This window comes from Ceratosolen solmsi, unplaced genomic scaffold, assembly GCF_000503995.2.
Source record: "Ceratosolen solmsi marchali unplaced genomic scaffold, CerSol_1.0 scaffold35, whole genome shotgun sequence".
Lineage (NCBI taxonomy): Eukaryota > Metazoa > Arthropoda > Insecta > Hymenoptera > Agaonidae > Ceratosolen > Ceratosolen solmsi.
Window position 1 is genome coordinate 242,482 of NW_011948423.1, and position 15,527 is coordinate 258,008.

Sequence of the window (15,527 nt, forward strand, 5' to 3'; positions counted from 1 at the left end):
TCTTCCGATACTGTGTAAGCCTATAAAAGAAAGTCCCAATAGGATCGATCCAATTGGAGTGCCGCCAATTGCCATTATCAGTCTCGATTAACTTCTCGTTGTCGCGCCAATACAAGGATACAATCAACACTTTCACAAACATCGTCCGCTCTTTTTCATCAGTGAGGAAAAGCGACACACGAAATTGCTTCTCAATGACTGTTGCCATTGTCCACTCATGCGACCCTTTTATCGATCTTTCATCCTACCGATATGCACTTCTCAAGCCCACAACATTGAACAAAATTGAGTAATCAGCTCGCGATAAAGCCGAATCACCACTATTTTGCTCTAAAAAACGTTGTAACACTCGCTAATTTATCTTTACATCAATTAATTATTTCCTTTTTATTTTCATCGATAGAAATGAATGTAGTCGCTAAAGATGCTTTATCTATTTTCGGTGGCACGGTGACACGGCGGCACGTTAACTAAGAAAAATAACTTAACATCTTTCATTATTGCTCTAAAAATGGAAGAATTATTTACTACGCATATAGTAACGCGTAAAAATAATGCTGTTTACATTAAATGTGAACATTTTATGTAGAAAATAAAAAACCAATGTACCTGTGTAAACGTTCACAGTAATAGAATCTAACACAAATAAAGAGAGCTATTTTAAATTTTTTATCCTTTTGGCAACGTGCAAATTTTTAATTCGTTCAATTTTTAATTCTAAATTATAAGTTTTGTAATAAGTATATTTATAATTATGTTTATCACAGAAAAAGTTTTTCACGTTAATGTAACAAATTCAAATTAATTTCATGAAACGTTAATTAACGGTTACATTTGATTATCTGGAATGACTATATGAATAATGAAATATTATATTTCTTTCTACTTGATGCTAACATACTTCATTTTATTCTATTTTAGGAGTCGGCATTGAGCCAGCATTTATACGTCAGTTTTTTTTAGGTTAATGTGGATGTTTATTATTTATTTCCAAGATAACGTGGAAGAACAATGACTTTTATATATATATTTTTTTATTTCACAGTAATAACATTGTTAAAACTTAATTTCCTATTTCTAACACAAAATTTTAAATAATTTACACGTAAACTTGTAAATGTTTAAATTTTTATTTAATGCATATTTGTTCTTATTTTTTATTATACATTTTGTTATATATCTAAACTTTTCTACTAATCACTATTATATAGATATAAATTTTATATCTATATATTTTTGCGTACCTTACTTTATAATATAGTAAATATTATATATATGTAATAAATAAAGTAATAAATATTGAGTTATTTATATAATGTTAAAACTAATTTAAATGAAAACATGAAATTATAATAAATAACTTTGTCATTCATCTTTTTTCATGTATTACAGCGAAGTAACTAATTTGATTTACAGATCATTTTTAATCTCAATATTTAATATTATTCTATTTATTGCATTCAATTATTTTAAGCCAAATCATTAAAAACTTGGTGTAACATAATAATAAGATATATTTAATTGGTAAGTTTTCGATTGTAGATGTGAAAATAGATAGTATTTAGTAAAATCAAATGACTATAGAAGTCGTCCCGATAAATTCAGAATCCGTAAATGAACAAAACAAAGAGCAATTTTCTTGTTCTCACGCCAATTTTCCTGTTCTCGGCATCTCTGCATCCAGGATTTTTAGAAAAGCTAAAAATCCCTTCGGGCTCTATCGTAAAAGACGTCAAACGCCTTCATCCGCGCGGAAATATCCTCTCGGTTCGAGTAATAAATCACACACGGAAACTGCACCGATGCTTGAACCCTGAAGAGTTTCGACTCGTCTTTACATATAATAATGACTTTGAAATATAAAAATATTGTTATTATCTACTTTATCGATCTGATAATATTCCATAACTTTTTACTTGCAATCGCTTTAAAACGATTGTATATCATAATCAGATATTCTATTCTAAAAGATATATTAAATTTATAAAGTATATATTAAATTATATATTATAATATTAAGTATAACGTGAGATGAAATTGTATATTAAGAGAAAGATATATGATAACTCGAAAAGTCAAACTTGTGAATATTTAAAAATTGCTAATAAGTATTCGTATGATAAAATTATTGAAAACTTTGTATTTACAAATAAACATATATATATAAACTTGAACTAATTTTCTATAAATCCATAAATCAACAATTAATCACATTCAACATGCATATATTATTATTACTATTATTCATATGCACTTTTAATACTTTACTATTCTCATTATTATAAGTGTACTTTTCTGAATGTAAATATTAATTTTTATTATACGACTATAAATTCTTAAGAGTTTGCATACGTGATTACATGAATTTAATAAGCTAATAAACAAAATTGATAGTGTTTATATTTTCTTAATTATATTAAGAATTTTTTAATATTATTTAATGTTATTTTAATACCGCTTACAAAGTAAAATATATTTCTCGTACAAATTGAGTGCAATACTAACAATATTTACTAACGAAATATGAAAATTTTATGTTTTAAATACAGATTTCATACGCATAATAAAGAATTTTTGAAACTTTAAAAATTAAATTCATCATTAATATTCAATTTCAATAAAATGTACATTCATTTATAATTGTATTAAAATGAATTGAATCAATGACCTTCGTCTGCCCATTAAATATGATGTAAGCAACAATATTATGTCAAGGTTAGAGATATTACATAGACAATGAGAACAAATCTACATGGATCGCCTAAAAATGTTACCTCATGAATAAGTAAGTACACGCGTACATTCGCTTCAACGCGATAGCAACGAGTCAAAAACAACTTGATATGTGTACATAAATGCCTTAGAATACTGTCGGATGTAGCCTTGACAGACACGGCGAATTGCGACACTATACCAACATAAATAATACAAACCAATATTTTGACAAAACCTTAAAAATGTCTATGTCCAGCAAGGAGTAAATAAAGGAAATAAAAATATTAACTGAACCCATGAATTCCCGAGATACGAAATGGTAAGGTATACAAATAACTAAATAAATTCAAATAAATAGCGAGAGATTGCATGTACATATATTAAACCTCATTGCCTCAGTTTCTCAGGCTAAGGTTAAACCTACCATCGAGTACATCGACCTTATTCAGGAACATCAGAGAACGTCAGATTGTCATAAATATTTCCTTGAATTGACAGATGGTTGTCAGATATTGACTTTGGCCGACGTCACAATGTGTTCACGAAAGGTTTTAAAGTGCAGAATCAACTCGTAAAACACCTGTCGAGCTGACCATACAGTTAGCCTGTGTGAATATCTAGCCACCGAGATAATGAGAAGACAAATAGACTGGTTAAAAAATATTTCGAGGACGAAAAAAATAATGCTGTACAGCGGAAATCCCTTTTAGTCAATTAAATAAAGCCATTGCGCTTGAAAAAGCGGATTTGAATGGAAAAAATCTTCGCATATGGGTTGGCCCGTATGCCTTCTATTTAAAATCATGACCAATTTCTCTACGAATATTGGCTTATTTTATTACAAAAGATTAATTTAAAAATAAGATTGTGTATGAATTTGTAAGTAACGTGTTTACATATTGTGAAATATCATTTTCAAACCTATAATACATGAATTTTACCGGCTGCAACATCATTTTCATAGTTAAACGAACGTTTTTTTTTACAAATTAACGTTTTTGTTTAAACTATTTTATACCCCTATATATATTTCACTTGGGGGCGGGGGTGGATTAGAAATATTTTATAAGATTATTTATGTTATGCTTCTGTGAGAATCATCACAGTAAATGTATAATTAATAAATTCTCGTTATCGAATATTTAAATAAAAAATTGTAGAATTTTGTTTTATAATATTTTAAATATCTGCACTAATTACAAGCTTCTGATACAAGTAAATTAAAACCGAACGAGAAATTAATATTTACTTAAATAAAATGCAGATTATAAATAAATATTATTTTTTTATTTATTTAATTATATTTATTATATAGTAGATTAATAAGTACATTTAGTTAATTTGCATTAAATGTGGACAATGAATAAGGATCATAAAAGTATACATAAATAATTAATATGTAAATGAAATCAATAGAGGCAAAAATTTATATATAAATGGCCAAAATTTTTAACGACTAGTATTTTTGAAGTATATTTGTAAAATACATATACACATAAACTTGTTAAATAGAAATACATAACCAATTATTAATTATTGCGCAACTATTTTATTGACGTAAGAGTTCGTATTTGTACACTTGTTGCACTAAGATGTATTTAAGAAAATAAAAAGAAATGAAACCTTTGCAAATAATCTATGCTAGTGATAGAGAGAATAATGATTATTCGTTAATATCGTTGAAAAATATTCTGTTTTAATTGATTTATTGCTAACAATAATTATACTATTGCTTATTATCACTATTATGATTATTATTATTATTATTGTTATTATTATTATTAGTAGTAGTAGCAATATTGTTATTATTATTACTATTTTTAATATTGTTATTGTTTTTGTTTTTATTAATTATTTTCTAATAAATTCCTGCGTTACCTGTCTTTATAAGTATTTAGTAAAGTGAAATAATCTATAAAGGCATAAATTGAAAATAATTTGGGAAATTACAATATATTTATCCAATATCCATTTCACTAAATCCTATTATTCATCTATCAAATACATGTGCAATTCTTCCATTGTTCCTATTTTTAATTCCATCATCGATACCATTAATTAAAACTTGCCTCCTTTACAATATAACTTATTATATTTGCAATAATTCAATAATAATTACACTGTTTATGTTAAAATTTAATAATACTGTTATGCTTGAATAGTATATTTGGTAAGTAATTGTTTGTAATCCAGAACTGTAAAGCATAGAACTTCCAAGTTCTTCTCAATACAGTATTTTTCCAATTTAAACAAACTAAAAAACGTTAAATTGTTAAAAAATAATACTAGTACAATGCTTATTTCTCAAAGAACATCGCACAATCATATATTTCACATTTATCTTTCTCCCAGCTTTTACTCAGCGCTATTAAAAAAGCTTTCAAGACTTCGGTCTTTTGCTCGTCACGATTCGCGTTGATATTCTCAGTAAATTCCTTGTTATCAACGGTATCGGCATTCATATTTTTAACTTTCATCCATCCGGCCACTTTTAACAAATAATTGGCAATTCTTTGTAGCGCGAATGTGTCGCTTGGAGTCGAGAGGAATGCGCCTAACTCGCAGGCAAGTCTGCTGGGGCAAGATCTTAAATCCCACATGTCTCCGTTGCTCCAATTAATTTCTTTCTCAAAAGCTGACGATGTATTTGTGCTGTTCCAACTGTCAATATTATCGTCGTTATCATGAGCGTGCGATTGACGGGGGTCGGAATAGGATAAAGGGATGCCGAGTAAATTTTGAAAGAGGAAATTAGACAGGTTAAAGGTGTTGGAGAAAGCTGGAATAATGAAGCGGAGAAGGAAAGGTAGTACGACGAAGAATTTAAAGAAGAGCTTAATGAGTTTGATAAATTTAAGGATTTTTAAAGGAATAATAATAAGTTTAAGGAGGACGAAGGGTATTATGAAGGGGACACTGCTACTGACGATGAGTCGTATCAGAGTCCAAACATTCTGACCAAGAATAAATACCAAATTCAGAAAGGTATTCGATGGATTTCCACATTCGTGTGATCGAGTTGATCTGCTGGGGCAATCGCATCCTCGGAGCATTACTATGCACAAATAGAATTTATTTTTAGAATTAATGTTTCGAAAATTTTAGAATTTAATTTTTAAATCAGCTGAGGTAATAATGCGTTCAGTTTAATAAATTAATTAAACTTATAAAATTATATTTGTACACGTATATTTGGAGGGGGGAGGGAGGTGTGTCTATACACATAAAGAATATGTATAATATAATAAAAATTCTAACCAGGATAATTGTCATTGATAGAACTTGTCGACATCGAAGGTAAAAAGTATCCGGTATTTGGCAAACTATACGAGATACGCCAAGGATCTCTTTCAAGATTTTCAAAATTGCTGCTGCTTTGATCATCGGACATGGTATGATAATTATCTTCGGAATAATAATCTGAAAAAAAATGTATTTTATTGTATTAATTATATTTTAAATATTGATAATATTTTTATAAAAATGTCAATATTGTAACATAAAAAGCATCGAAATTTATGTCAATGCTATTATCGTAAGTTTAAATGCTAATGTATGAAATTTATTTAAGGATGAGTAAGTAAAATTAACGAAGCTTTAGGTCTTCTGTAAATTTCACTGATTATTAGTTACAGATATTAAGAAAATCAATAACTTTGTAATGTTGATAAAATGTTTGTCAATGATAAAATACAAAATTCTTTGGAAATGCGCTAAGATATAAAGAAAGTTACCAGATTCATAATCTTGAGACTGTTGTTCGTTTTCTACGACATTCGAATAGTATCCGTTATTTTCATTATTAGGGTACTTATACCGGACACCCAATTGCTTTCTTAAAATCGTGCCTGCGTGAATAGGATTTTCCGTTTTGTTTCCAATTTCACTCTGTGTCCATGGAACTCGTCCCATTGGACTGCCTCTAGTGCTCCTAAACGTATACGACTTCGTCTAAGAGGAAAAGTATTTTCATAATTAAAAAATTATTTCTATTAAATAAAAGCTATGCACTTGTAATTAAAATAGAAATGTTCTAGTCTAAAGATTTTTATTCGGTATTAGAATGTCAATCGTTACATACATAGCTGGAAAATTTGTGTTTAATTTTATAAATAAAAAAGTAATTTTGATAAATTAATATAGAGTGACAAGAAATGAAATTGTTTAATATTTAAATCCTACAGCAAATATCATAGAAAATTTTGATAAATAAGCTAATTGCATACATTTTATTTCTAAGGTTTAGTAAGATAATGTTTACAGTATTTCAGCATAAGTTATTTGATTGTTAAGATGGAGGAATTTATTAGATAGACAAAAAAATGTTCAAATTTATATCACGAATGAAGAATAAATACTTAAATTGTTATACGTTTGCTAGTCATATATCTATAAAAGTATAAAATTGAAATTATTATATCATTATAAATTGAAAAATTTTATATTCAAAAAATTAATTATTAAAAAAGTTACTAGTAAAAAATTATTAATTGCATTGAAAACAAGTTAATATTAGCACAATTTAAAGCATTTTTTTAATATTATAGCACAAGGTTATGCAGATATATTATTGACATATTTTTATGTTGACATGAATTATCAATAATAATTGCAATTGTAACTTTACGTACTTTGCGTGCTGCGTCTAATCCATTTCTCGTAAATACAAATGGTCTCTTCGCAATTCTCGGCGCGCTGGCAAAATCATTATAATTAACTGTATCATTAGCCGTTGAATTTGTGCGTGGGGTTTCAAATTCGTCAATGATAGGTGTTCTATTAACAGAGATGAGCGGCAAGTCCAAGGCACGAGAAGATATTTGAGTTAATGCTAGGAGCGAAATAGCTAAGAGTATACTCAAGTATTTGAAGTGCAACGTGAACATGATTTTCTCAATGTGTTCCGTCGTGCTTCCGCAGTCTTATTTCAAAGGATCTTGAATAATGAAAATTGACGAAATTTACAATAATTCCCTTTAACTTGATGATACCATGTATTCATAATGGTTTTCGCATACGCCTGTAGACTCTCATGTTACATATCTCTATATAATGTTACGGAGTATAATATAGTAAACATAATATTTAATTTTTTTAAAATAGAGTTGCAAGTAAGAGTAATAAATTTTTCTTGTTTTATCATTAAAGCTCTATCAACTTATATCTGTTTATGAGCTAATAAGAATATTTTAATATTTTCTGTATAAGTGAAATATTTCGTATTCTATAAATACCGCTAAAATATAAGGATTTACAGTTTATTTATTCTTTTAAATCTGACTATAGATTGTTTAAAGATAATATTTAAGCTTTAAAATTATTGTTATTTTTCACAATCATTATTAAATATATTTTAAATTATTATACACAATTACACTACTATATATATAAACATTATAATAAAAAATTACAAATACAAAATTGAGAGTAACTAATAGCTAAAAATATAGTTTATAAACAGAATTTTTCATGAAATCCACTATTTTTAGTGATAGTTTATGACAATGAACATTATTCAATGTTTTACTTTAAAATTAAAAAATAATGCTTGTTAAATTAATTCTATACATTATTATAATATAAAACGTTACTGATATTATAGTATTGCAAAATGATTTTAAGAATGAAAAAGCAAATAAGTTTTATTTTAAAGTTTTTATTAAACCCTCAATTTTCAAAAGCATAGTGACTAATTTTTATTTCTATATAATATTAAACGAATCATGACAGCTTATTCATTGAGAATTCCCACGGAAAAAGCGATAATTCTGATTGAGTCATCAATGCGGAAAATAATACCTATACTATACAATACGCTAAAAGTTATTCTGAAATTATGAAATTCATCCTTATTTTAATTGTATCGAGTGATAATATTTTCGAATAAGGAATATTATTAACGTATATATCTGATTAAGATAATTGAATTTTTAAGTGTAAATTTTATTTTAATAGAGCACATGTTATATAATTTATAAGTATCGAATCGAAACGGACATTCACTCATTTCCCATTAGAAAATGATTTATTAAAATTAATTAATATTGTGTATGAAATAAATAATACATTTTTATAGCTTAAATTCAATGAGTTATATAATAACCAATGACTATGCGTATATTATTAATTCGTCAAGTAATCAAGATTATTTAATATTTAAAATTTTAAATATTATAATAAAAATTCAATATCATCTAATACACTAATACAAAGTTTGTCATAAATTGAAAATTTTAAATTAAAATCATTTTGAAATATTTCATTCTTATATTTCACACGCTAAAATGATTGAATAACATAATAAGCTCAAACTGCAATTTTCAAAGTTACATAAATTCTATTTAACAAGAATGTATTACACGTTTTAATATTAATTTTTTTAATGACTTCGAAATTTATTTACATTCATTTCAATCATATGGTAAGATATATTTCACATAGAAATATAAATTTTTTTACCCAAACTACATTTCTCATTTATCAACTTTTTTCATATTTTAATAAGTCAAGAAAACAGAAAAAAAGGAATAAGCAGTATAAATATTAATGAATTTGTTTGATTTGTAAAAAAAAGGTATTACCCCAAGTATCATCCCTGGTTATTGGAAATTGAAAATGACAAGAATTCTTCACACACGGGCATAAAATTTGTTTATTAAATTAAAAAATAAATCATATAATTTATTTGTAACTCACATTTAAACTTATCACGAATTCTCTGTAGCTTATAAGTGTGTGAAAATTATGCACGTGTCATTGCCATAAATCTATAAACTCGAGCGAGCACGAAAATAGCCGTCAAAAGGATCTCGTCAAACAAAGAAAATATAACTGATTATTTCGAACTTATAAGAGGACCGATGCCAGGATTACAGTGGTGGGAGAGATCGAAGCTTTCTCAACTCTAACGGGCGATTCTATTATCAATCGGGAACTATCACTACGCAAACAATATTGCAAGTTGCATAATGGCGTTCATCCATGAAAGAAGTTATTCACTTTTCGATCTTTTATGCACGAGAGTGCGACCATTATATTTGAAGGGCCATAAAGGGATTTAGAGGATTGTGCCGTCTTTATATTTGCTACTTGAATTGTTTCTTATTTGTTTTTTCGATGATATTATGTGTACGAGAAGTGATATATCTGTAATTTCCAAATTTAATAATTTAATAACTGCTTCACACAAATATATACTAAGAGATATATAATCAAAATTGTGTTTCCTTAATTTATAAAGTACTTCTCATGCAAATAATGGAAAATTCGTTTCCTAGTGTAAGCTTAATTTGTTGACGATGTAAATTTTATATTAAATATTAAGATTATAAAATGTCTAAAATTCTAAAGAAAGCAGAGGAATTAATAAATTCATAATAAAATAATTAAAACAAATCAAAACTTATTGTGAATTAATAATTGGTAAATGAAAAATTTTTTTAGATAAAATAAATTTTGCTTATAATTACTAATAAATGCTAAATTTATTTGCACCCTTTCGAGAAAAACAATGTATTTATTTATAAAAAAATACCTATTCTGTTTTACTGATTGACAAATACTGTATTAGTCATTAGTTACTATGAGCGTAATTACAAAATATAAATGAAATATTCGAATAGTACATATTTTTTGGCTTCTATATTTTCTATTAATGGGTAAATAGAATTCATAAATCTATAAGTATTAGAGATTGGCAAATTGGTTTTTTTTATGTAAATTAACTTTTTGTATGGAAATATTAAAGAGCTTCTGGACATATAAATAATTATATAAGAATAAGCATTTAATAATTTTTCAATAATTTAGTATGTGTATTAATTTATTAAAAATACAAGAATTATTTGTTCAAGTTATTTATATATATCTGTGTGTGTATGCAATATACTTTTTTAAATGATAGCATAATATTTAATTTTATAATATAAATATTTGCAAGTCCCATTGGCCAATCTAAAAACACCACTGAGATTTTTACAAAATATCCTTTTTTAGTTTTGTAAACTTATCAAAAGAAATGATATATTCTTTTTTAATACCTACGAAAACTTAAACTGTACTCCAACTCTTTTGACCTGCTTATTTTATAATTGATATTATCCATGAATTTACTAAAGTTTATAGTTTCAAATAATCGATTTTATCCGACTGTAACATCTTTATTAGTCTTGAAGTTATTGACCGTGTAATTCCTTATCAGAAATTTTGCTAAGAGTACATATAACACTAACGTATAATTTTTATTTTTTATTTTCTCACCTTAAGAGAGAAAATAAAGAGCAGAAAATATTATTTTCATGTTTACCATTCATATCTATTTGTTTATGAAGAGAAATTGCCGTCTTATGCGGGTAATTATTGGAGAGAAATAGTAAAAATGGAAGTAAACGAACGAAACTAACAATCGTAAAATACCTAAATTTATTGTAATATTTTTTGATTATGTGAAGAAGATTTTTTTTTTTATTATTAAATCAATAATTTTCTAGTTTTATCTTTTCTCAAGAGAGCATTAACCTCGATTACACTGTCACATAAATTGAAATGTTGTATAAAAATTTATTTATATATTTAGCCTTTGAACTCGTAGAATTTTTTATTTTGCAGAAATTTATGATATTATAATGTACTACTTTAATAAGATAAGGAATTTATTATATAGTAGCATATTTAAAGTTAATAACTATAGTTTGTGAACTCTATTAAATTAACGATATTTCAAACAACAAACTCGCATATATGTATTTATGCAGTTTTTGACAATGTTTCGTTATTTTTCTTAAAATTAAATGGCATTTAAAATAACTTTAGAAATTAATTGATTGTGCGATGAATTCAAGTGCGATCATTATATACAAGATATAATATAAATGAATACTTACTATAAATCTGTTTTCTTTCAATTCTCTTCTATTAGATTATTCATTATTTATTGGTAATTAAGTTTAATTGCGTTTGCGAAGTAATGTAATAATTATAATTAAAATGATCTTACAAAGTATTTATGAATAATAAAGCTTTAATCATATCATCATTGCAATTAATGTTATAATTTACGAAGTAAGTATTGCAAAAAAATTATAGGCAAACAGGTGTGCATTAATTTTCATGTTCTTTTATTGTATAACGTATGATGTATATGAAAATAAATATAATTATCATTGACACCAGTAATCATCGATTTAATCTAATTGTTAATTATGTAAATTATTAAAGTATTGCTGTATCGATTTATGCAGTAAGAGCATCTTAAATCGCCTACGAATAGAGATAAAAATAATAATATTACTAATTAGTAATATACAAATACTTTATTTATTGAAGGAGATGGATTGAAAGAGAGTGTGTCCGCCCGTGTATGGATCACTTATCTCTTCGATAGCACGTTCCTGCAAACTAATCACAGTTATAATTGCATGCAGCTTTTTTATTGGCGTATGTGCATCATTCGTAATTTAGTAATTCGTCGTTTCATGACTCTGTTCAGTATGTAATGGATGTACGGATGTAATGCATCAAGTAATGTGGTTTAATGTTTTGAAAGTATTGAGTGATGATTGCAGTGACAAGAAGGTGCCGAAAGTATAATGATTAAAGTGAAATTGAATGACCGAGGCAGAAATGTAACGATTACACGATGGCGATTAACCCGATATTGCCTTTTTATGTGTTGTTTTCTTTTTGACGGGGTAGTTGGTTGACGGTTCCGCGCGGAATCTCTTTATTCCGTGAGAACCAACAACAGTGGGTATTTTTCCTTTTGTGGACTGAAGATTACTGAGTTGTGCTTTATTGCTCCCATAGTTACTTGAGTTGAACCATTAGCAACTGGATTCAGCCCATTCAGTGGGTTTTCGATGAAAGTTATGAAAAGTGCGCATATAGCTGAATTATTATTCCATCTGATAGATACATCTATTCGTCGCCAAAATCACTGGGTCAATCTGACCAAGTATTTTACAGAGACACGGATTTTGAATTCGGTAAAGTCTGGTACTTCAAAAATAATTTATTATAAAATATAAATTGATTATAAAATTGTATATATTATAAAAATTATATAAATTAATTATATAAATAAATTATAAAAATTGATAAATTATAAATATAATAATATCACATGAATATTCATATATAATATAATCGTATTAATGTATTCCTAGTATTATTAATTATAATAGTAATATCAATTATTAGTAAAAATCCTTTAATACAATACAAATGCATTTTTTTTGTAGTAATATTCATTTTATATAAAAGAGAAGCTAATGAGTACCAAAAATAGATGTAATAAATGTAATAAAAATTAATTCATTGCGAGTATTATAAATTATTAAGAGCTGGAATTGACTAAGGGAACATTTAAATATTGAAAAATATAGGGAGACAAGATACGAGAAGGCGAATGTAATTAAATGTGAGCAAGTATGGGAAGAAATGTACATTGCCATATATAAATGAAATTAATAACAGAAAATATATATAACGATGAATAATGATATAATTTGATGAAAAAATGTAATCGAGAAACTTTGATGTCGAAAAAATTAATTGTATTATTATAATATAGAAAATTTTTCCAAAAATTTATAAAATACTATATATATTTATTTATTTTTAATTTTAATACTATTTCAAGATGTTAAACAGAAAATAATATGTATTTGAAAATATATAAATTTATAAATATTAAAACACTGTTTTTCATAAATTACTCAATACGTTTCGATAATTCTATTGAATTTTATTAATTAATATACTAAATCAAATTGATTTAAATTATTAAGAAATTAATATGGGTGCGCGCGTGTGTGTAGGTGTGTGCCTGCGCGCATGCTCATTTGTGTGCACATAGAAATATATATATATATATATATATATATATATATATATATATATATATGCATAGACTTATCATTTTATATTCAGCAATAAAAACATAACATTTATTGAATTTTCAATCAGCGTTAAAAGTGAGAATGTAATAAAATCACTCATGTGACTCCCTAACTGTGCAAACCTATAATGTGTAAAAAATAAAAATATTAATTAGTTTCTGAAAATTAATAAACATTTGAAATTGATACTTTTATCTTCTTTTAAATAAAATTTAGCTAATTATTCCGCAAGTACGAATTTAATATATATTAAAACTGTAAATATGTAAAATTGAATTTGTAAATTGGTGTACAATTAGGATGTATGATTAGATGATATTCTGTACGCAGAATATATTGTTTATTATCTAATTTTCACGTAATAAATTAAAAATATATTATAAACCTAATATAAATAATGAATTTTTACTTTCTACGACTATGTTTATTTAATTATGCATTGGATCTTTTATTATACATATTACACGACAGATAGTAACAAGAAACTGCAAAGATCTATATTCTACACATGGAATGTAATTTCACAAAGAGGAAAAAAAATGTTCATTTAACTTAAAATAAGAATTAGTATGTAAAGTAAAATTACTTTTTACCTACATACTTTCATACTCAAATTATTTTTAATGACATTAATATTACCAGAAATACATTATTAATGTTCATTTTCTATTTTAACACTCGACTAATTAGTAATATAATCTAAAACTCCATACTTAAATTCCATGTGTTAATTTAAAAACCCTGAATAGTCGGACGTGGATACGACCTCAATGGAAATGCCTATTATCATTTGTCGATATTATAATCCTAGAATTCTTAGATGGATTTAGTATAATACCAGGGCATCTTTACTTTTCCTTTGTCTTGTATACATACGTAGCTGGAAATTTGTACAAGTATGAGCAGAAACGTGACGCGTCGTTCAATAATGAAGGTGAGAATAAATCACTTAGAAAGGTGAGAAGTAGGAGAAGAAGCAATGACGGAGAAAAAGGAACTCTTCATCGCCAAATCGCCAGTTTGAGGGCGACTAACGGGCTTTTAATACCCCTGACATTCGATTTTCTATGATCGTAATCTGAAAAAGTACGCTTACTTCAACTTCGTGCATGAAGAAATATTTTCAAAGATCCTTCGAGTGCTTCTTCTTCTTCTTCGATATGTCTTTCGAATCAACTCTAATACTTAAATGATTCGGCTAAAGCAATCTTCAAAAACACAATCTAATCATTTTTGTATCTAAAATGGCGTGTTTTAAAGAAATATCAAGACGTGTATATCATATATACATCGGAAATAGTTCGAGTTTTTTAAAATATTTATTATGAATTAAGAATTGGAATAATTATAAACAAAAAAAAAACCTTAAAATTATACCTATAAAAAAGTATATTATAGATCATGAATATTTATTGGTTTTTAAAATTTATTTTTTTAAACAGGTTAATTCTTCAAGCATCGACAAGATTTGAGAATTTTAATCCACAAATCTGTAACAATATACGCATAATAAAATTTGGAATGCTGTATAATATCAATATAGAGTCTATTTTAAATTTATTGCGTTTATTCAGATTAAATTTGAAAATAAAATACTCTTATGCGTTGCTACGTACTTTCGTTTCAATAATTCAATTTTATAGAATTTAACTGTTGTTTGGCAATGTTTGTTTCTCGATATAAGCGAGATACTTTTCTTTTCTGAAATAAATATGTTTACACTATTTATAATATTGCAATAAAATTAATTTAATTTTTATTTTCTTTTAAAAGATATTTCATTCTAGATCTATCTTCGATTAACATACACAATGTAATTATAATACACTCGTTGTACTTATGAATTGAGTTTCTTTGTATTAATAACTATAATAGTTCAAGAAAATTGAAATTATTGTAAAAGTAATTACTTTC

The 15,527-nt window shown here is 26.2% G+C and overlaps 1 protein-coding gene across 1 annotated transcript; it reads right to left on the reverse strand.

The window, feature by feature from the left end:
- Positions 1-5,012: 5,012 nt before the first annotated feature.
- LOC105362375 (uncharacterized) lies at positions 5,013-7,690 on the reverse strand. The gene is made up of 4 exons (XM_011499813.1): positions 7,347-7,690; positions 6,450-6,666; positions 5,974-6,135; positions 5,013-5,770 (listed from the first exon to the last, which is right to left on the reverse strand). Exons 1-4 carry the CDS (start codon positions 7,599-7,601, stop codon positions 5,013-5,015), a joined length of 1,392 nt encoding a protein of 463 aa, XP_011498115.1. The 5' UTR covers positions 7,602-7,690.
- Between the last annotated feature and the right edge of the window lie 7,837 nt (positions 7,691-15,527).